The following is a 21,554-nucleotide window of genomic DNA, read 5'->3' as shown; positions in this document are numbered from 1 at the left end:
GCATTCAAATATGTAATTGGCAATGTCCCAGTCACAAGACGTTAGTCCAGCTCACACCTTGGTAACAGTTACCCAGCTGAAAAAGCGGCGGCTCCCCCTCCTACCAGCCTTAACAGACAAGTAAAATATACTTAAGCATTTGCTGTATTTTTTTAAATGAAATATTATATGTAGCTGTATGTAGAGAGACGCCTGACGACTCCAAGATCAAGGTGTCAAAGTTCCCAGGTCATGCTAACAGAAACGGGATGTGCTTGACATTCATTGCTGTCGCATACGTGCACAACCAAACAGCTACACCGGGTATTTACATAAAACAAACTACAGGTCAGGAATTTTTCAAGCAAATAAACTTGTACGGAAACGGTAGAAGCACAGGTTTCGAAGGGAAGCTAACAAAGCATTTGAAACTCGCCCCCTCCATGCCTAGATGTCCAGTTCCAGCGGGGGCGTTTCTTTTCTCCAGACACAGAGGAAGTACAGCTCGTACTTCATTTCCCAGAATGCCTAAAGGTTAAAGTTGAACTTCGACGCCTAGTGGAAGTCACCTGACTGCGAAGATGTCTGCAGTACAGTGGTAAGGAAACAGTTTTGCTGGTTTTAATCGATCTAGATTGTGTCTCACTGTTCTGATAATTTATAACACAGAGCCAGAGACTTTCAATGATGCTGCCAAAAAACATAAGTTCCTTGTTAGACATTTTTCAGGTATTATGTGTAAACACCAGAAATATAAAAAAATACATGTAAACTGCAGTTCTGAGTTAAATGCAGCAGATCGCGACAATCATGTTTTAGCATGAAGGTTAAAAACAAATAAAAGAAGTTAATTTTTTTATGATCGTCTGTGGATCAGTTTGAGTGTGCATATGTGTATTTTGTATTTTCGGTGATCATGTGACCTGATGGACGGTTCTCCTCGGGGCGATCTATAGACACATCTCGGACATTTCGGTGGAGTAAAGATCGCCCTCGAACCTAACATCCCGTTTCAGCCAAAACTCCTGATGCACTGCACCGTTCATGTTTTTTTTATTATCGTTGCTCCTACCAATGCTACTGTACACTGTCATAATTATGTACAAGCTTTAAGCAGTTCTAAGGACATGCATCTGTGTAAAATTATAGTATGACGAGGGAGTAGTATTTGTATGTGGACTGTGAACTGCTAACACCGTATGGAAATGCTCTCCATACCACTACAGAATTAAATAAATTTTGAGTTTCATTATAGGTTTCTGTCTGGCCAATTGCAGCAGTCCGTCAGCCTCATTAGATATTAATGTTAATGTTGTAAGTGTAATGCTGAACAATAAGCATTACAATTCGTGCAGAATATGTCAACAGGACTTTAAATATGTGCCTGTCCCTTCACTTGTCTGCCTCTCTCGACATAAGAGAGCTATAGCTGGTTCTGTAATGCCTTCCATATGAAGAGGCAGTAAAACTACCGATTTCAGGTGCAACGTTTTAATTGGCAGTTGTTTTAAATACATCGCTTCGATATTTAGCTGTTAGCGGTCTTGGCATTTTGGCCGCTATTCCTCAAAAAGCTGGTGAGTATTTCAGTCAAGCAGCAGGTTCGTTAGTTCGGTTACGGCTTCAGTGAAGTACTCAAGCTCGGCTGGAGTGAAAACCTGGAGCTGGACACCAGGACCAGGATTGGGAGCCACAATGTAAGCCGTCTTGAACGGGGTCTTGACGGCTTGGTTGTGTGTGCGGGTTTGCTGGCGGGATGTGACGCCTCTCTCTGGTTCCAGGCACTCGAGGAATCGCCCCTATGAAGCCGAGCTGGCGGCGGGCTGTCTGGGGGCCGTGCCAGTCGAGGCTGGGGACTACCACCCACTGAAGCCCATCACAGTGAGTCCCGGCAGGCGATGAGGGGTCCTCTTTCACACCCAGACTGACCCCCAGCTGACCGAATCGGGTGTCTGTAACATACAGCCCTGTTTTCACTGATCACGAGTGAAAGAAGTGTGTTGTTGGAACTGGAGGCAGAAAACCTCCAGTTTTTGAAAGGTTTCCGCTCTCATTTAAGGAGCTCAGTTAGCTTGCTTTTACAAGGCGCAGTGTCTCCGGTTGTGTCTGTATCCGTGCAGGTGACGGACACCAGGACGCGACGGCCCGGCCGTAAGGGCAGCTCTTCCTCATCCTCGTCTTCCTCCAGCTCGGCCCCGGACCCCCTCAGCTCCATGCTGGATGGCACTGACCCCCTGTCGATGTTCGCTGCCGCCGCCGGAGACGCGTCGGTGCCCACCGCGTCGGGGGTGAGACTCGAGTACACGCTGCCAGATCGCGACCCGCAGGGCCTGAGCGGCTCCGAGACTCTGAGATCGACCGTGTTGCCTGTCTGCTGGCGAGCAGTGGGCGGCGTCGGGGGCTGATCGGTTTTCGTGGATTCTTCCCTTAGGAATCTGGCAGGAAGAGGCGGGAAAAGGAAGAGGAGGAAGGCGTGGGCATCGACTTTGAGCCCTGGGCGACCAAGCGTAGCGAGATCCTGGCCAGGTTCACCACCACTGAGAAGCTTTCCATCGTGAGTGGGCGCCAGTGGGCACAGACGCTGGCCGGGCACCTGCTTGGCATCTGCTACAGCGTTTCCAACGATCAGTGTTTCCTTCAGGAAATGTCCCCTGTCTGCTGTAGTTCCTTTACAGTGAAAAGGCAATATAGCCTTGAAGGGACTTTTTATGCATTTTCTTTTCCTGGGCTGTATGCCATTGAACTTAAAAGCTTTGGCATGACTCTTCCAGATAAAATGTTAAACTGCAGTTCAGTCCCCATCATTCTCATTGAAGAAATCGGGGCACGTTCTGATCAAGCACAGCATTTAAGGAATCTGGCCTCTGTCTGTAATGTCTGATAGCGTCCTGCCCAGGGTGTATCCTGCCTTGCGCTCAGGGTTGCCTTAGATGAATTCAGTTTGCAGCATGAGGCAGCATGCGCTCATTTAAGTAAAGCCTGCTCAAAACAAGAATGGTCTTTCCCTACTGTGTTTTTTTTTCATGTCCTAAGCTGCTGTGTTGAAAAGTGCTGGATTTTGTTATGTCTCACTGATTATTTCTCTCTCTCTGTGTCCTCTTCTCAGAACTTGTTCATGGGGTTGGACAAAGGTGAGAAGAGTTCTGTAATCTGTAACATACGTTGATGAGAATCTGCTTTTTAACCCCGCCGCTGCGGTTAGAAGGCTTGAGAAACACTTGGTGATGAACAGACTGATTGGATCAGAAGCTTGGTATTGTGAAAAACAACTTTAAAAACTGTTAGCTGATCCATTGTATGTGCTTTCTTGTTGCATTTCTTCACGTTCAACTTCAGGTGCACCATTGTAGTTAGAACACAGTATAATCTAAACAGAAATTACAATTTAAGATCAGAAAATCCATATATCAATCCAATAGTCATAAGTGTCTCCACCCCTGGTCCGGGAGAATCCCAGTCCAGTGAGTTTTGTAGGTCACTTGTTCTAAGGACAGGCCACACCTGTCTATTCTTGAGGAATCAAACGTGTAATATGTGCAGTGAAGAAATCTCTGGTCCTCAATAGTGCGTAGATTTTAGATAACTATGTTGTTCTAAACTTTGTGGAAACAAATTGTGACCTCCTACGTGATGGTGGTGATCAGGATCAGGGCTTTGATCTTCAGCTCTCCAGAGCCCCGGGATTTTATCTGGTTCTGTTAAGCAAGAGAATAGTTTTACAGTTATCCTCACAAGGGGGAATTTTCTACATCTACCTGCTAAATTTCATAATGAATATTGTTTTTTTATTTTCTTGGCCAGTTGGTAAACTGCATGAGTACCAGTACTGTGAAAACTACGACCATTTCATTTTCTCCCTAGTTAACTACGTGTTTCACTTTTGCTACTTTGTTTTCCCTTGTAATAATTTTACAAAGAATTGTGTGAATTAGGTTGAATTACTGCTTGTGCGAATTGTGATACTGGAAGCTCAGGCAGAATTAAAACTGTACAGGCTGGAGGTGCGTGGAGGGTTTTTTTCTTTGTTGTTTGTCGGACACTCTAGGGTATATTCCTGTTGTGCACGTACAGTTTTAATTGTGTCTGCCTATTGGAGGAAATTCCCCTCCCAGTAACCCTGTGGTACATCAGCCTTGCTCCCAGTCCTGGCTCTGGAGGCACACAGGCCTCAGCGTCACACAACTGAACCCTTCAAGGGGAACTATAATCCCAGTTTCTCAGACCGGTTATTAAATCTCGGTTACAAAATAGAAGCGTTGACGGCAGAGTAACAATTTCCCGCATTTCGAATGAAGCACAAAATCGTGAACTTTGTGAAAGTACTGTTAGTCGCCACGTTGTGGCAAAGCCCTGGTCTCCCCGCGGGCGAGAGTGAGAGCTCACGGGAGCAGCCATTCCTGCTCACTAGTCACTGGGATGACGAACGTGATGTGATGTCCAAGTGCATAAGTACAGGTTGAGCAGCAGACCTTTCACCACAGAGATGTTCCGACATCATCTGCGTGCAGAGTTAGCAAGTAGTATTTGTCGCCAAAACCATCTAAAAATCTAATGAAGCTGGGCTGGAAGGAAAACCGGGAGGTGGATGATCCTCCGGGACCAGGATTGGGAGCCCCTTGGGCTAGCAGGCCGGGTCACTGAGAGCTGAATGTGTGATTGACAGGGAAGGCGCCCAGTCCTGGCTCAGCGGTGTCGGAGAAAGTGCGGACTCGGTTGGAGGAGCTGGATGACCTGGAGGAGGTGAGTTTTTCCTGCTTTGTTATTCTTCTCCAAAACTGATGCCTGGTCTTTCTCAGAACCAGCCAGGCCGGTCCTGAGTCAAGGTTACTTCTGTCAGTTCAGCCTGACAGATTCAAGGACTGAGAATGGAGAGATTAGGTTTAAGGGACACCAGTGAGAGCCTATGGCATTTGGGAACCCGGAATTAGAATGAACCCAACCTGGCTTAGAATTAGCAATGGTGCCTATGCTAAAAAATAATTTTGTTTTTAAAACCAAAGGGTCGAGTCTAAAACTTCAGCTTTCCAGGTTTGCAGATATAGCAGAAAGCTGATCGTGACATCAGGTTTTTGACATCAAGCGACAAAACCATTCCTCTTCCGAGCGGCCTGTTAAATCAGCACCGTCGCGGGTTGGACTGAATTTGGGGGATCTCTTGTCGGAGAATGTTGGGCGCCGTCTCCCCTCATCTCTGTGTGTTTTTTTTTTTCCAGGGCTCGCAGAAGGAGATGCTGAACCTCTCTCAGCAAGACTACGTCAACCGCATCGAGGAGCTCAACCAGTCTCTGAAGGAGGCCTGGGCTTCAGATCAGAAAGTCAGGGCGCTCAAGATCGTCATCCAGGTGTGGGGACGCGGGCTGGTTGTGTCTGTTAAGCTGTCTGTCAGCGTGACGCACTGCGTCTGTTTCTGTCTGTATGACTGACCTAAATCTAACACAGCTGGGATTCCATTTAGAGGCTGACTCAACCTGTAGGGTAAATTCCGAATTATAGTAATATACAGGATTTCAGCTTTGCTATTTTCAACACAGCAGATCATGCAGACCGTTGTTAGATCTTCTGTATTCTATGTGATGAAATTACTAAGTCAACTGAGTGATAATAAGTGATTATTTGATATCGGTGTCCAAAGGTTCCTGAGGGTTTCTTCTGCATATACGGCCCAGGAAACTCCTGGTATAATTTGTCTGTGTGTGTGTTTGTGCTGCAGTGCTCCAAGCTACTCTCTGACACCGCCGTGATCCAGTTTTATCCCAGCAAGTTTGTGCTGATCACAGACATCCTGGATACTTTTGGTGAGTATGTGTGGCTCGGTCCACAGGTGTTTGATTATGCCAAAGGTTTTCTTTTCAAACTTGTCGTATTTTTCCAGATGTACGACAAAGGCGCCGAAAGTATTGGAAGGAAAGACACCCTTGTAGCCGGTAGATTTCATTGGCCATCTGTTGGCATCATCCTCCAAGAACCATGAGAGTTACCAGACAAGAACATAATTGATTCATGTCACTACAGCTCCCAGAGAAAGGATTTTTGATGACTCCTGGTTGTCTTTCTCTGTTTGTTTGTTTTTGTTTTCAAACTATGGAATTGCCGGTTGTTATTTTATTATCCTTTTTGCTGTTGTTTCGGCTGGCGGCCTTCGTTCTTCGCTTGTGTTCATTTTGTATTGGCTTTTTTTCAATTCTGGATGCGTCCGGGTGCTAACTGAAGGCGCTTTCCAATTTGAAAGCCCTCTCTCGTTTCTCTTGTCCCCCACACACCCAATTCAAGTGGGGATTTCTCTTCCCGTTGGCAGGGCGGCTGGTGTACGAGAGGATCTGGACCATGTGTTCTGACTCTAAGACCTTTCCAGGTGAGGGCCTGTCGTTGGTAACGGTTTGTCTGTATCTGAGGTTCTGTCTGCGGCCATGTTTCTGTCTTTTTAATTCCTCCCTCCTGGTTTCCTCCTTACAGAGTCCTTTTCCCCAGAGGATGTTAATGACACGGCGAAAGAGACCTGCCTCAACTGGTTCTTCAAAATTGCCTCCATCCGAGAGCTCATCCCTCGACTGTATCCTTGACACTGTGATGTACATCCAGTACCCTCACTGCCTTGACAGCAGGCTTTCCTCTCAGTGGCAGCCATTAATACGTTTGGGAGAACATTGTATATCATCAATAAACTCTTACCAGATTCAAGGTCACCTGGGGCCTCTCCCAGAAAGCACTGGGCACAAGGCAAGATATACCCCAGATGAGAGGCCAGTCTGTTGCAGGGCTCCCACACGCACACACACGCACAACAGGGCCAATTTTACACAAGATAATTAACCTGCCAGCATGTCTTTGGACTGTGAGAGGAAACTGGAAGAAAGGGAGAGAACATTCAAACTCAACACAGACAGCACCCCGGGTCTGAAACTGACCCCAGGGTCCCAGGCAGCAATACTAACCACAGACTTCAAACTTTGCACATTTGCAAACTATTATGCTCCTTGGCAAAACCCTACATTTATCTTAAGGTCAGTCAACAGGAGTAAATAAAATTATAGCACTTGTACTGCCCCAGGACTCTATATATTTCCATATATATTTAAACCATAGGTCAATGGATTTTAAATCTTCACTTGAAGTTGTAAAAATCTGTAAAAACAGCAGGTTTCTGAAGTTTTGTTTTTGGCTAGGCTCTCGGTTGTCTTTCAGCTGCCCACAGGTGCACTGAGGTTCCACTGGTTTTCCTTCACGGCGCTGACAGATATGTGGAGGCCGCCATCCTGAAGTGTCACCGGTTCCTCTCGAAAGCGTGGGTATCTTTCCTGTATTGGCATGACCGATGAGGTACTGTGTTGCCAGAGCAACAGAAAAATAAAAAAAGGCCTGTTCCTCGGGCTGTGACAGGAGGTCACATATTGGGCTGCAGCTCTGTTGAGTTTCTTCCCTTCTCTCCCACTGGGATTGGAAGCTGTTCTGATTCTGGCAGGTGTGGGGGATTTTGGAGTTTGATTTATTTGAAGGAAAAATGTCCTAAGTTGTTTATTTCATGTCTCTGTTTCTGCCTCTGCTTCTCCCTGCTTTTAGTGGGAGCACAGCCTGTCCTCTCTGGACAGCCAGGTCTGTCTGTGTCCAGTTTCTCTGGCCAGGCTGTGGTCACTGAGCCTGTCCTCTCTGGGCAGCCAGGTCTGTCTCTTGTCGTCCAGTTGCATTGGTCAGGCTTTGGTCAAGGAAACTGGACTGCTTTATCTTGTCTCTTACCTTCAAAGCTTTGGAAAGAAGTGATTTTCCAGCCCACTCTACAGCAAAGTCCAAGGTGGACATGATTTTGCTGTGTGAGAGCAGCCTGCTGTCTCCAGTGCTGATCATCCCTGTCTCTCTCCCACAGTGGGATCCAGGAGACTCTGCCACGGCTCACGGCCATGATTCGGGGAATCGGAGATCCGCTGGTGGCTGTTTACGCCCGGGCCTACCTGTGCAGAGTAATACTCTCTCCCTCTTCCTCTCCCCCTGCCTGGAACTGTCCTGCTACACCTTTGTGGGAGTCCCCCCCCCCCTCCCCCCACCCCCGAGCCCTGGCCAAAATGAGGGTCTGGAGGCGTTCACTGCCATCCTTGAATAAAGCATAATTAGTGTTGGTTAAAGGGGTATTGTGTCTAACTCACCTGTGCTGTGCTGGAAGTCATGGGGGTAGCTGATTCTGTGAAAGCCAAGGGGACCTTGGCTTAATAATTAGCTTTGTAGAGCCAAGAATAGGAGGCACTTCTTTACTCAAAGGGTGGTGGGAGTCTGGAAGAAGCTGCCCAGCCACCTCGCTAAACTTGATTCCCTGGCTCCTTTCAAGAAACAGAGATCCTGGGATCAGTTCAGTACTGAATAATAATGGGCTGGATGGGCAGAATAACATCTCAGCTGCGGTTCTCTGCTGACATGATGCAGTCTTGATCTAGTGCCGTCCGAGCCACAGAGCTCAGCCAGCACTATGAACGAGGGTCCTGCTTGTCTGAGCCGCCTGGAAGCCCCCCCACCAACCTATCAAACCTATCAAAGCTCCTAATGTCTGCTCCCCTGGTCATTTGCCATCGCTCTCTTCTCGCGCAGATCGGCATGGAGGTCTCCCCTCACCTGAAGGACAGCCTCAACAGGAACTTCTTTGACCTGCTGACCACCTTCCAGCAGGTCCACAGCGACAGTGTGCAGAACCAGCTGCTGCTGCAGCACGTGGAGATCCCGGCCTATCTCATCCTCTACTCCCCCGCCGTGCACTGGATTCTGCAGTGCGTCTCCTACCGGGCCCCCGAGGTACTGTTCTGTACCGCACCCCTGCACAGTCTTCAGGAAGCGCTCCACAGCACGGCGGGTTGACATGCAGCCATTTATTTTAAAAAGTGGCAGGATGACCTCTGACTTTGCCCTTTGTTTGCAGGCCTTGTTGACGGAGATGATGGAGAGGTGTAAGCAGCTGGGGAACAAGTAGGTTTCCTGTACTTTGGTTTTGTAGTCCTCCTCATGGCTTTCAGCTTTTTTAAGTGGTGTCTGCTATAAGCAATAAAGGTTTTCTTAAGTGAGGTATGTGCACTTACAGGACACTAGTTCCCTTTCTGGTTTTTTCTGTTCTTTTTTTTATTGTGGCTGTGGCAATAAAATCACCTGCACTTGTTTAAGCGTGCTGTTCGCTTGTGTTGAGGCATGAAGCCAATGGGAAACAGGGTCCTGGTCTCACTGAGCTATTCCTCCCCACAGTGCTCTGCTGTTGAACTCGGTGATGTCAGCGTTCCGGCCGGAGTTCGTCGCTGCCCGAGCCACCGACTTCATCGGCATGATCAAAGAGTGCGACGAAGCCGGCTTCCCCAAGGTGATCCCGCCAGAAAACTCACACCCCCTCCGCAATCTGGACATACAGATCACTCATATCGTCCACAGCTTCTTATGAGTAGAAGACGGACAACGTTTTTCAGCAGGGAATGAAATCCACCTACAGAGAACCAGGAAATGTGAAGGGGCGTGTTCCATTCAGAGTCCAGTCCAACGTGGCCTCTTGATCTGTGATGTAGTGTGTAAGAGGGCGGCAGGTCGGTCAGGTGACTTAGGGCAGCAGCTCAATCCCCACGGCTTTATGGGAAATGTAGTCCGGACTGGGCCTTCCATTGCCTGAACCTTCAGCCCTCCTGCATGTTTAAGAGCCTAAATCTTGACCGGAATAATCTCTCTCTGCCTTTTTCTTTTATGGAATAACCTTCATCTCCGTTTCTTCCCTCCTTCCCCGCCAGCACCTCTTGTTCGGCTCGCTGGGGCGCAGCCTGGCCAGCGCGGACCCTCCCGAAGCGGACCGGCTCGGTATCCTGAACGAGGCCTGGAAGGTCATCACCAAGCTGCGGAGCCCGCAGGTACCGACGGCCACCGAGACGCATGAACTGAACCACGGCTCGCTGGTGCTGCTTCAACCTGTCGCCAGTAATGTACCTGGCTGATGCTTTTAAGCAGAGTGACTTCCATTTGTACAGGTGGGCATTTTGCTGATGCAATCGGATTGCAGCACCATGTTCAGCAGTACAACAGCTGTGCCCCACCAAGGATTTGAACCCAGAACTCCCCAGTTACACATCTTATGCCCTGATCACTGCATCAGACCGCTGTCTAATGATCCAAGTGCCGCAGCGTCTGTTTAATCCTGGGTTATGAGTGTCGGCTCAGGCCAGGTTTATGAGACCCTGTGGGAGGGGGTGTTTCTGACGGCTCTCTCTTCTTTCTCCTCTTTCTTTTCATCCGGTCTGGCTCCCGGCAGGACTACATCAACTGTGCAGAGATCTGGGTGGAGTTCACTTGCCGCCACTTCACCGTGAGTCCACTAGGGGGCAGTGGAGGGAGATTGTCTTGTGTCTCAGTTCAGGTTTACAGAAAGAGACGGTATCTTTGTGATTAAATTGTGTAGTGATATAGGGTTATCTGAATATTCCGTGCTTTTTAAAAACAAAATATTCCTCATTTAAAAATGTGTGTCTGACAGAACCAGAATCATTTTTCTGCATTTCTTTTGTCTCACAGAAGCGGGAGGTTAACACGGTGCTTTCTGACATAATCAAACACATGACGCCTGACCGTGCCTTTGAAGATGCCTACCCCCAGGTAACCTGCAGTTCAAGTCACAAGTGTAGTTCAAGGGCTGCTCTGTCCAGCCTGTTGGTCATAGTGCAGTCCAAGCACTGGTGTTCCAGCCTGTAGGTCATAGGTCACAGGTCAAAGTGTAGTTGGAGGATCATCAAAGATTCTAAATTTATTCTTTTATGAGCTTCTGCCCTTTTTTTAGAGCCACGGTCACGAGCCCCAGGAGAGACAGGCTGGCTAATTGTGTGTTGTGCTTTTCAGCTGCAGTCTGTGATCAGGAAGATTCTGACATACTTCCAGGACTTCTCTGTGCTGTTCTCCATGGTGAGTTGACCCGGATGTTGGTGGGAGAGCTGAGAAGGAGGTATGGGTGGCTGGATTTTGCCATGAAGGCTTAAGCTGGATGAGATCTGCTTGCACGATAGTTATTGGGGGAGCTGGAAATGGGAGGAGCATGAAAATGGAAGATGGACAAGCCTGGTTTTACAGAAGGTAGGGGTTGGGGGGTACTGTGGTAGGGGCAGGTGGGACAGGACGGTGAGAAGGCTGTCTCTTTCCACAGGAGAGGTTCCTGCCCTTCCTGGACATGTTTCAGAAGGACAGCGTGAGGGTGGAGGTGTGCCGTTCCATCATGGAGGTCTTCATCAGGTCTGTGCCTGTCCGTTTATCTAGCAGTTCAGTTCGATTCCCCTGCTTATCGTTTCCCGTCCTTTCTCGTCGCTGTATCCCTCTCCCGCCTGTCCTCCCTCGTGTTTCCTGTCCGAAACCGCGCTCGGATTCCCATCTCAAGTAACGGGTGGGTTTCACTGATGCCCAAGCAGGACGAGAGTAAATGATGAACCGTCTTTTTTTTCCCTCCATCCCCCCCAACTTTGGAGGACATCTTTACTTTCAATACATTTTTCTCATCTTTTCATTTCCTTATTACATCTCTTTCCCTTCCTTTACTTAACAATTTTAATTTCCTTTCACTCCATGTATCTTGCATATCTCACCCTCTGTCTTTGGTGTCTTATATATCTACAACTTTGTGTCTTTGGTGCTACTGAGATTTGTCTCTAGGGGTCCCATACCTGACTGAAATTAAATTATTTTACCTTCTGGTTTGTAAGCAGTCTTTTCATGTTGAGTTTGTGCATGAGCTTCATGAACCCATTCCACTGCAATGGCCCCATATTAATCACCATTTCTGCATGACAGCTCTTTTATCAACAATACAGAGTCGGCATTTTTACCCTGAACTGAAATTTTAAACTTGGACACATCCCTCAGAGTACGAGTAACAGCCCATCAGTGGGATTGATGTATCAAGATGTCTGAGTGTTTCCTGTGCTGTGTGCATGATGAACTGTCTTTAAAACATGGAATTAACATATATGACTTATAAGGAAAACGAGACCTTTATAAGGAAAACAAGAAACGGATAATCTCACATGTTGAGAAATGAATTAAATGTAGGTTCTGCACAGCACAAAAACCGCTCCGTCTTCTCCTTTCCTCTCATTCCTCATGATTCCTCTCCCTCGACTTCCTGAGCCTTCTGCCTCTCCTGCCTCTCTCCTGTCTGCTCCAACTCCAACCTGGCCTCTTGGTCTATGCGTCTGGCTCGCTCCTTGCCAGCCTGGTGTGCGTGATAGGGCCTCACAAGCCTGTGCCAGCCTGTCTGTGCCCACAGGTGCCAGCAGGAGCCCACCCGCGACCCGGTCATCCTGAACGCCCTCCTGCACGTCTGCAAGACCATGCACGACTCCGTCAAGTAAGTGCCAAATCCTTTCAGCCGTCCATATGCAGACTTACTGCATGTTTTATTTGTCCAAAAGTCGAGCTGCTAGGTTCTGGTTTCTCTGTCATTCTCATGTTTGCTGGGGAGTATCCTGGCACTCTGGGAGCTCGGCTTTGAACTTTTGCAAATAGACTCACGGGTTCGTTTAAAGAAACGGAGCTGTTTGGCATCAGGATTAGTTTTCTTGATTGTCTGCTGTTGGCGCAACAGTGGATGAAGTAGAGCACAAATACAAGGGTCTCTGGATTGCAAAACATCCGAGAAGTTTGTAAGTAATGATTAGACCTTAGACAACTTTAATTAACCCTAAGATTAAAACAAATATTGGGATTAAATGTTCCTTGAAGCTTTTACTTAGCTGTTGAGATGAACAGCTTCAATACTGCTTGTAGATTTGTGTGCAGGTCGTAGTTTAAAGTGTCCTGTAACTGGAGGGCTGTGATTCTCAAGGACTGCACTGTCGCAGGGTGTGAAGAATGATTTTTAATGTTGGCCGTTTCAACCCAGTCTGGTTGAGATAAGAGCCCTGAGGCCCTGCAGTCCTCAGAATTCACTAGTTCATTGAGGTCTGGTGCAAGGCTCTTATCTCCCTATCTGTGCCTCTGCAGTCCCTCAGGGCTCTTATCTCCCCATCTGTGCCTCTGCAGTGCCCCAGGGCACTGATCACTCTCTCTGTGCCCCTGCAGTGCCCCAGGGCTCTGATCACTCTCTCTGTGCCCCAGGGCTCTGATCACTCTCTCTGTGCCCCTGCAGTGCCCCAGGGCACTGATCACTCTCTCTGTGACCCTGCAGTGCCCCAGGGCTCTGATCACTCTCTCTGTGCCCCTGCAGTGCCCCAGGGCTCTGATCACTCTCTCTGTGCCCCTGCAGTGCCCCAGGGCACTGATCACTCTCTCTGTGCCCCAGGGCTCTGATCACTCTCTCTGTGCCCCTGCAGTGCCCTGACGCTGGATGATGAGAAGAGGTCCCTGGCCCAGCTGATCAATGGCTTCATTCGAATGGTGCGTTCCTGTTTTCTGGGCAGCCAGTGCATCTCACTGGCTCTGCGCCTTCGCCTGCACTGTCCCCCGCTCACCCCATGCCTGGGTCTCTCTGCCAGGTGTCGTTTGGCCGGGACTTCGAGCAGCAGCTGAGCTTCTGTGTGGAGGCCCGCGCCACCTTCTGTAACCTGGAGCCCGTGATGGTGCAGCTCATCCACGTGAGTCCAGCAGGGGGCGACACTGAGGGGGGGGGGCCTCATACATGATCGGGTGGGGAGACAGTTTTGTGTTGTTCAATGCAGACATCCCACTTCTGACTCATCTGATTTTATGTATGTCTGGGTCTGTTCTAGGGGACAGCACAGGTTAAGGGCACAGGCCTCTGCAGACGTGCCACTGCAATTTTCCCGGCATGTCCACCAGCTGTGCCTGTTGTGGGAATATGTGGAATACTACATGTTTCAGTCCTCTTAATGCCACCAGAATTAAGATGGGATAAGCTATAGCATGTTGAGCCTCTGAGCTCAAGTAATTTGCTCGTATTTAGCATTTTTAGAAGATGCAAAATTGTAAAAAGTCCTTGTGACGAGACCTTTGTATTAATTAGTGTAAAGCTCTGTTCATGCAGATTTGAAAATCCCGTCTTAGTATTTTTTCTGCCTGTGCTTCCATGGGTACAGAGAGAGCGTGCGTGTAGCAGTGCGTGCGTGTACACCTCTGTGCGTGCGTGTACACCTCTGTGCGTGCGTGTACACCTCTGTGCGCATGTGACGGCGTTGTCCTCTGTCCGCAGACGGTGAACCAGCTGGCCATGGAGACGCGCCGCGTGATGAGAGGGAACCACTCCCGCAAGACTGCAGCCTTCGTCAGGGTTGGTGCCGCGTACGGCTGGGCCGTGGGGTGGCTTCTGGGGTCTCGCCGCGGAACGGGCTGAAAAAAAAGAGCGTTTCTGCATTCATTTGTGCATGTGCAGCTCAGCTGGTTTGCAGGACCGAAGTTAGTTTAATTTAGATCAGACGTGTTGTTTGTGCCAGGAAATTGCCACTGCTTTTTTAACTGGGCCGAGGCTCCATGCTGACAGTCAGTGGCTGCTTGTCTCCGCAGGCCTGTGCTGCCTACAGCTTCATCACCATCCCTTCCCTCACCAGCATCTTCAGTCGGCTCAACCTCTACCTGCTCTCCGGACAGGTGGCGCTGGCCAACCAGTGTCTTTCCCAGGGTAAGTAGAGCGCACTGGGTAACGCAGGAGAGCGACACAGGACCACGGGTTAACATTTTGTATAGCTTTAGGAAGTGCACCCATTGCTCTTTTTATAAATGTTCTTTTTATGAAAATTCGACACAACGAGATGTGTGAATTGGTATTCACGGATTAGTACAAAGAAGCAATAGGATGAAAGATTTTTGACCCCTTGCCAAATGTAGAAAGCGAAGACGTAAAATCGGGGTCCTGACTCTGTGGTCATTAAAACTCCTAGGGCGTTTCTCGAAAAGAGTAGGGGTGTAACCCCAGTGTCCTGGCCAAATTTCCCCCAGGACTTTACCAATCATGGCCTCCTAGTAAGCCCCATCTATGACCTGCTTCATTACTCTGCTCTCCTCCCCACTGATAGCTGATAGCTGGTGTGGAGAGTGTACAGGTGCACTATGGCTGCCGTCACATCATCCAGGTGGGGCTGCACACTGGTGGTGATGGGGGGGGGGGGTCCCCTTTATCTGTAAAGCGCTTTGAGTGGAGAGTCCAGAAAAGCACTATATAAGTGTAAGGAATTGTTCATTAATATTATTTCTTTCTGGGCACTGTGGGAGCTCTGCAGGATGGTGTACAGAGAGTGAAAGGGTCAGTGTGAAGGGTGCTGACCACTGACCAGGGAAGTCCCTCAAGCAGCAGATCAGCAGGCACTGTGGCCAGTATAGGAGTGACCACCTTGTGAAGGTGCGGTCCTGAGCCGCGTCTTACAGCAGGCTCACCCCCTCGTCTCGTCTCTCCTGTCCCCCCTCCCTGGAGCAGCCGATGCCTTCCTGAAGGCCTCCGTCAGCCTGCTGCCCGAGGTGCCGCGCTCGCTCAGCGTGGACGGGAAGCTGAGGTCCTCCGAAGGTTTCCTCCTGGAGTTCATCAACAACTTCCTGTCCACACTGCTGGTGGTCCCGGTGAGTGCCTCCCCCACCCCCGCCCGTCTGCTCCGGCCCAGGGTGTGCCGTAGGGAGACCGGACAGGCGATCCGGCTGTCAGCCTGGCGTGAGGAGATGATCTTTCCAAGTTCCAAAGCCGAGCCTGTATCTCAGTGGACTTTTCATTCAACGTGACGGCGTTTTGCTCCACTGGGAAACACAACAAGCCCGCTGGATGAGGCGACGGCAGTTTCTTCTCCTCGATTTACTTGTAGTGAAAAACGGTGACTCCAATGAAAGCCGATTCAGAACCGCAAATGATTTCGGGTTTCCTGTGGTGTGCAAGCCCCATCTGCTGAGGAAGAATACGTGAAATTCAAGTCCATCCATCCATTTTCTAACCCCTTCATCCAATTTGGGGTCACGGGGGGGAGTCGGAGCCTGTTCTGGCAAGCAGCCTGACCAGGACGCCAAACAATCACAGACACACACTCGCACCAGGGCCAGTTTACTCTGCCGCCAATATCCTACCGGCATGTCTTTGGACTGTGGGAGGACACCACAGCACCCACCCATAGGGAAAACCCATGCGAACACAGGGAGAACAGACAAGAAGTATATAGAAATATAGGGGGAAGTTTAAAGGATATGCAGTTTCACTGGAATTTACATAACCCGTTTCCCAAAGAACAGTTGCCCGTCTTGGCTCCTCTGAGTTTCTGCGCCAGTAAGTTTATGCGAGAGAAGGTTCACGGCCGTTTTAAGGTGGAGTATCGCTCAAGGCTCCTCATGCGATCCGAGCTCTGCGGTGGCCTGTTCCTGCCATTAGAAATTGAGCGTGCCCCCCCCTCTTGTCTGTGTGGGCAGGACCACCCGGAGCAGGGCGTGCTGTACCTGGTGCGCGGCCTGCTCAACATCATCCAGGACTACACCTGGGAGGACAACAGCGACGCCAAGGTCAGATTGTACATCAGCGCCTTACACCTGCTGGCCGCGCTCAGCCAGGAGAACTACCTCTACTGCGTTCCCAAAGGTATTGGGGCTTTGTGACGCTTCTTACAGTAGCCCCAGCGCGGGGGGCAAGATCTTCAGCTATGCGCTCCGTCTTCCATCTGTATCAGGGGAGGGGCCTCGGGTTTGAGCTGGTCTTGGGGTTCAGACGCAGTGTGACCTCCTCACTACGAGGCTTGATGGTTTGGGGGTTGCCCCTCCACCCCTGAGATGTCCAGATTTCGCACGTCCCCCTTTTTTTGCTTTTAATACCCGGAACTCTGTCTCTGAAAAACGCAGCTAGTATATTTTCATTCGAACTCCATGCAGACGTAAAGGGAAACGAGACGAAGGTCAGACAGGGGCTGTGTGACTCTTAATTTGACTCAAGTCTGGCCGCTGGCAGCCAGTGATGACGCCAGGGAGATTGAGTTAAAGGTGATGTCATACCTCTCGTTTGAGACGATGAGCTCTTACCCCTGTGTGTGGTGTTTGGGAAATTGTACGCCTCTTTAACTGTGTGGCTCTTTACTCCCCTCCCCCGGGCAGTGGACTCCAACGAGACGCTGTATGGGGGGGACCCCAAGTTTGTGGCCGAGATCAACAAGCTGTGCGAGACTCTGATCGGCCAGGTCCTGGACCACCTGAAGACCCTGGGCAGAGAGGAGGTGAGCCTGGTGCCAAACACACACATCCGCTGGGAGAAATCCCAGGCCACCCATCTGGATTGATTGGCTGCTTTTAAAACAGAACAGGGGTTTCTCTATGCAACGTCTTTATGCAAAGAGGTCAAGCTACCCAGCCATGCTGTTGAAGCCCTGGACTCATGGCTGGATGAGAACCTCTTAATCAATTAACTAAACCCCAGATATTCTCATTTTCAGCCTTTCTTATGTTCTTATGGTCTCTTAACGATGCTTTATCACAGACCTTTCCACACCCATCAGCCCAGCACTCTTATTCAACATCTTGAACATGCACAAATATTTCCATGTGTGCTAATGAAATCAAAGTTGTGTTTTTAAATATTAATATTCAAGGACAAAGAAATTGGCGTGTTCAGGGCCTACAAGTAATTGTCACCTTTTAATGGAGAATGATCTGGTCGTCCCGTGATGTTCAAAGGCCTAGCCACTGAAGAATACCAGCAAACAGGGGGTGTTTGTCCCCTCCCCCAGAGTCAGAATAAGAATACCTCCCCAGAAGATGCTCTTGGCTCTGCAGAGTGACGTTCCTCTTCCTTCTACTCCTGGGAAGTAGAGAAAGCAGTGAGGGCTATTCCTCCTCTCCTGGGGATATGTGGAAAATGAGTCCTTTATGTCCCCTTTCCCAGAACTGTGTCCTGTTTTTAGGCCTTGAGGAAATTGTAGCTGCTTGAGATTTTTGTTTACGGCCTGTGCTAGGCATGTGCGTGTCACGGCTCCCCGCGCGTGTGTGTGTTTCAGACCCTGCGCAGGCAGAGCTCGCTGGCCTTCTCCCTCTTCAGCAGCCTGGTGGCTCACGCGGACCTGCGGAACAACCGCCTCAACCAGCTGGCCATCAACCTGTGGAGCCTGAGCCAGAGGCACGGCTTCGCTGACACGCGGACCTCGGTGAGCCCGGCGGGACGGGGCCTCCTCATGCACACATACTCTCACGCTTGCACACATGCACACGGTTACACACGCTCGCACACACTCGATTGTAGACGTGCAAACAGCTACACACGCTCACATGCACACAGCTACACACGCTCACACTTGCACAGTTACACACGCTCACACACGCTCGCTTGCACACGTGCACACAGTTACACACGCTCACACACACTCGATTGCACACGTGCAAACAGCTACACACGCTCACATGCACACAGTTACACATGCTCACACTTGCACAGTTACACACGCTCACACACGCTCGCTTGCACACGTGCACACAGTTACACACGCTCACACACACTCGATTGCACACGTGCAAACAGCTACACACGCTCACATGCACACAGTTACACATGCTCACACTTGCACAGTTACACACGCTCACACACGCTCGCTTGCACACGTGCACACAGTTACATGCGCTCACACTTGCACACGTGCACACAGTTACATGGGCTCACACATGCACACAGTTGTGCAAACGCACTCATGCTTACACGCTCACGCCCACACACGCTTGCGCATGCACTCATGCACACAGGAGTGCAGTGTTCTCCTTTTACTACAGAGCCAATCTCCTGCACGTTTTATAGAGCGACTGGATGAAAAAATGAATTATGTTTAAGCAGTTATTTAGCATAGATTAAATGAAAGACCATTCAGACCTCCAGGAGGCTATATCACTGCTTCATAGATGCACCACTTGAAGAAATATACTGTAGATGAAAACACAGAAACTGCTGCTGTGGTTTTGGGATCCAACCATCTCTTATTTAATCTATTACTCCCAGTTCTACTCCAGCACAGTGAAAACTGACAAATCATATAATCTTCCACTTTTAGTTCACATCACTTCTACTTCATGACAGAACGTGTTTGATAAATAGAGCAAAATACCCTGACAAAACCAGAAAAACAGTTTTGTGAAATGTTACGTGACTGAAATTGAGTTGGTGCCAACTGCAAGTTGGTGCCGATGTTCCAGAATGAGAAGACAAGTTTGGGAAATCGGAGAATAGCTCATGTATGAATTAATCAGCTTGGCCACTACATGGTGTCTAACGTGCTGGGATCCTCCCAGTATCCACGCTTTGAAATTGTTTTGGAATGGCTGGAGTCTTTCACCTGCCCACTAGAGTCATGGGAGAGTTGTGATGCGCTGAGTGGCCTGTTCTTGTCATAAAATTTCCTTGTGTTCTTCCCAGACGCGTGCGAATCGGCCTGTTCTTTATTCCTCACAGGTGCGCACGCTGGAGTTCATCAAACAGCAGAGCCGCCAGCCGGACATGGCCCACTTCTCGGAGCTGGCCCTGCGGCTCCCCCTGCAGACCAGGACATGAAACAACGCCCCCTCCAGACCCGTCCCTATCCCATCACAGACTGCACTTCCATCGCAGGCTGCCTGCATGTGGGCAGCCCCAGACTGGGAGAACTCATGGAAGAATAGCTTGCAAACAGGGAAACACATAGTATAACAATAGATGTTTCTTGGTCGTTTTCTGGTAATCAGGGGGAGGCTGGTTTGAAGGGCGACCTGTGCGGTCATTTGTGTGAGAGGTTTGCAGAAGCCCAGCCGTATCAAAATGAGGAACCCAGACATGTAAATGCAGGAGAAAGTCTGGAATGGGGCTTGCTGGTCTCTCTGGCCTGTTAAAGAAGGAGCTGGGGCTTATTGTCTGTGTGGCGCTTGGTGGGGGACACGAGGAGAAAGCACAGTGCTTGGGCTTTGCTCATTTGAATACAACAGGCTCTGCTCTTCCCCTCGCTTTTGACGTGGCCAAATTTAGAAAGAGGAAGCCCTGTCTCGGCCACTTGGCTTTTTCTCCTGGTAACGACGGGAGTTACCAGCTGGAAAATGCAAAAGGCTCCCCCCCCCCGCAGAGGGTCATTTAAAAGAATTAGAGGGTTTCAGCTTGTTTCACCACAAAGCAAAAGAACATGCAGTGTCTGTGACTGTAATGATCCCTGTTCTTCAAATATAAGAATATCTAATAATATTGTTATAGTGATTTTGTTACTTCCTCACGATTATACCCGGAGTGTGACAGGAGGAAACAATATTCTTAAGAGGAATAGGAACTAAATAAGGTAAAAAAAAATAATATCAGAGGCAATATCTAACTTATTTTTGTCACATTTGGTAGCAAATATATATTTCCAGTGTCCTGTCATCTCCGCAGAGAAGTGTGCGTTACAAAGAAGGTTCTGAGCGCATGGACCTAGCTCTGTGAAGCCGGCCCCCCTACAAACGATTAATTAAACCCACTGCATTAGTGATGCGTTTGTGTCGCTTCAAGTATCGTCTTGGGTAATCATGTGACCATGTACGGCGACTTTCACTTTGATAATCGGCTGTCCCGTAACGGGATAGTACATTATCGCATATTGTATGTGATCATCACGCGATAGCACACTTGTCATGTCATTCCTACGTTAGCATTAGTTTTAAGCAGTATAATCGATTCCAGGGCACACCGTTCTTGTTTGAGAATGTGTGTTGGTATCCTGATGGTTAAAACTGTGTTCACGGGAGGTACACACTGGTACAAGGTGCAAACTGTAACACTTCATCTTGAATAAGCCCCAGGGGAAAGCAGATCTGTGCGCATTGGGCAGCGTTGCATATTGACGGCAACACTAAAGCCACAGTTCAAGTAAAGCTATCGGTACCTAAAAATGTAGGGACTGTCATTGCACAATGTACCAAGTTGTCCATACAAGGAAATGAACGTTGTTATTATTATGAACGTCTTGTAATTGCGAGATATCTTTTTTTTTGGATGGCAGAAATGCGTTTCCGACTTTTTTTAGTGTCCGTTTAAATATGAAAATCAAGGGACGTTTAAGGATTCGACCCGTCTTTCAAGCCACGTATTTAAAAATACTAGAATTAGATTTATAAAATTATGTATTTCGTCCACAGCAAATTTGGATGCGTGAAAAAAAGAACCAGAAAAGTGTTTTTTAAAGGGGCGCTACGTCACGAGGTTGAACGAGGTAGTTCATAACATATCTAAAAGCAACGTCGGAAACTTACTGTATCAGACATGCAGAAAATATTTTAATATAATTTGAACTTTTTTGTTTTTTAAGCAATAGCTAACAACTTTATTTTTTTCTTTTTATCAGTTATCAAAGAGACAGCGGTAAAATGGAAAAACGGAATATAATTTTAAACATTTCATAGCTTGTAAATGACGCACTTTTTACTTATTCTCACTGCAATTACGTGATTAACAGTTAGTCATTAGAAATAGTCTCCTGCTTCAGCAAGTCCTACACTGTGGCGACCGCACCTCTCAGTCACCGTAACACCGATCGAAATCGAAAACAACGTCCACAGTTGTCGGAATAAAACTCGTATGAGATACATAAAAAAAAGTTTAAATATATCTACATGCCCATATACACAATATTTTTTAAAAGTGGATTCCGTTGTCAAACATGACACTTATAAGAGCTCTGCTCTAATTCGTTTGTGGTTTTTTATGAAGA

General features: G+C 48.6%; 1 protein-coding gene across 1 annotated transcript; it reads left to right on the top strand.

The window, feature by feature from the left end:
* Window positions 1-507: 507 nt before the first annotated feature.
* On the top strand, window positions 508-20,054 carry vps35l (VPS35 endosomal protein sorting factor like). The gene is made up of 30 exons (XM_069180793.1): window positions 508-577; window positions 1,761-1,860; window positions 2,100-2,267; window positions 2,411-2,533; window positions 3,086-3,110; window positions 4,643-4,719; window positions 5,193-5,321; window positions 5,690-5,774; window positions 6,275-6,331; window positions 6,433-6,529; window positions 7,214-7,261; window positions 7,838-7,931; window positions 8,551-8,751; window positions 8,876-8,922; window positions 9,193-9,304; window positions 9,720-9,836; window positions 10,235-10,288; window positions 10,495-10,575; window positions 10,816-10,878; window positions 11,117-11,202; window positions 12,230-12,310; window positions 13,275-13,338; window positions 13,437-13,535; window positions 14,111-14,188; window positions 14,422-14,536; window positions 15,329-15,468; window positions 16,297-16,462; window positions 16,969-17,087; window positions 17,865-18,011; window positions 19,301-20,054. The coding sequence occupies exons 1-30, from the start codon at window positions 561-563 to the stop codon at window positions 19,397-19,399; spliced, it is 2,889 nt and encodes a 962-aa protein (XP_069036894.1). The 5' UTR covers window positions 508-560; the 3' UTR covers window positions 19,400-20,054.
* The last annotated feature ends 1,500 nt before the right edge of the window (window positions 20,055-21,554 follow it).

Source organism: Lepisosteus oculatus, chromosome 19, assembly GCF_040954835.1.
Source record: "Lepisosteus oculatus isolate fLepOcu1 chromosome 19, fLepOcu1.hap2, whole genome shotgun sequence".
In the NCBI taxonomy this organism is placed as follows: Eukaryota; Metazoa; Chordata; class Actinopteri; order Semionotiformes; family Lepisosteidae; genus Lepisosteus; species Lepisosteus oculatus.
Note: the sequence above shows the minus strand (reverse complement) of the source record. Positions and strands in the feature narration are given on the sequence as shown.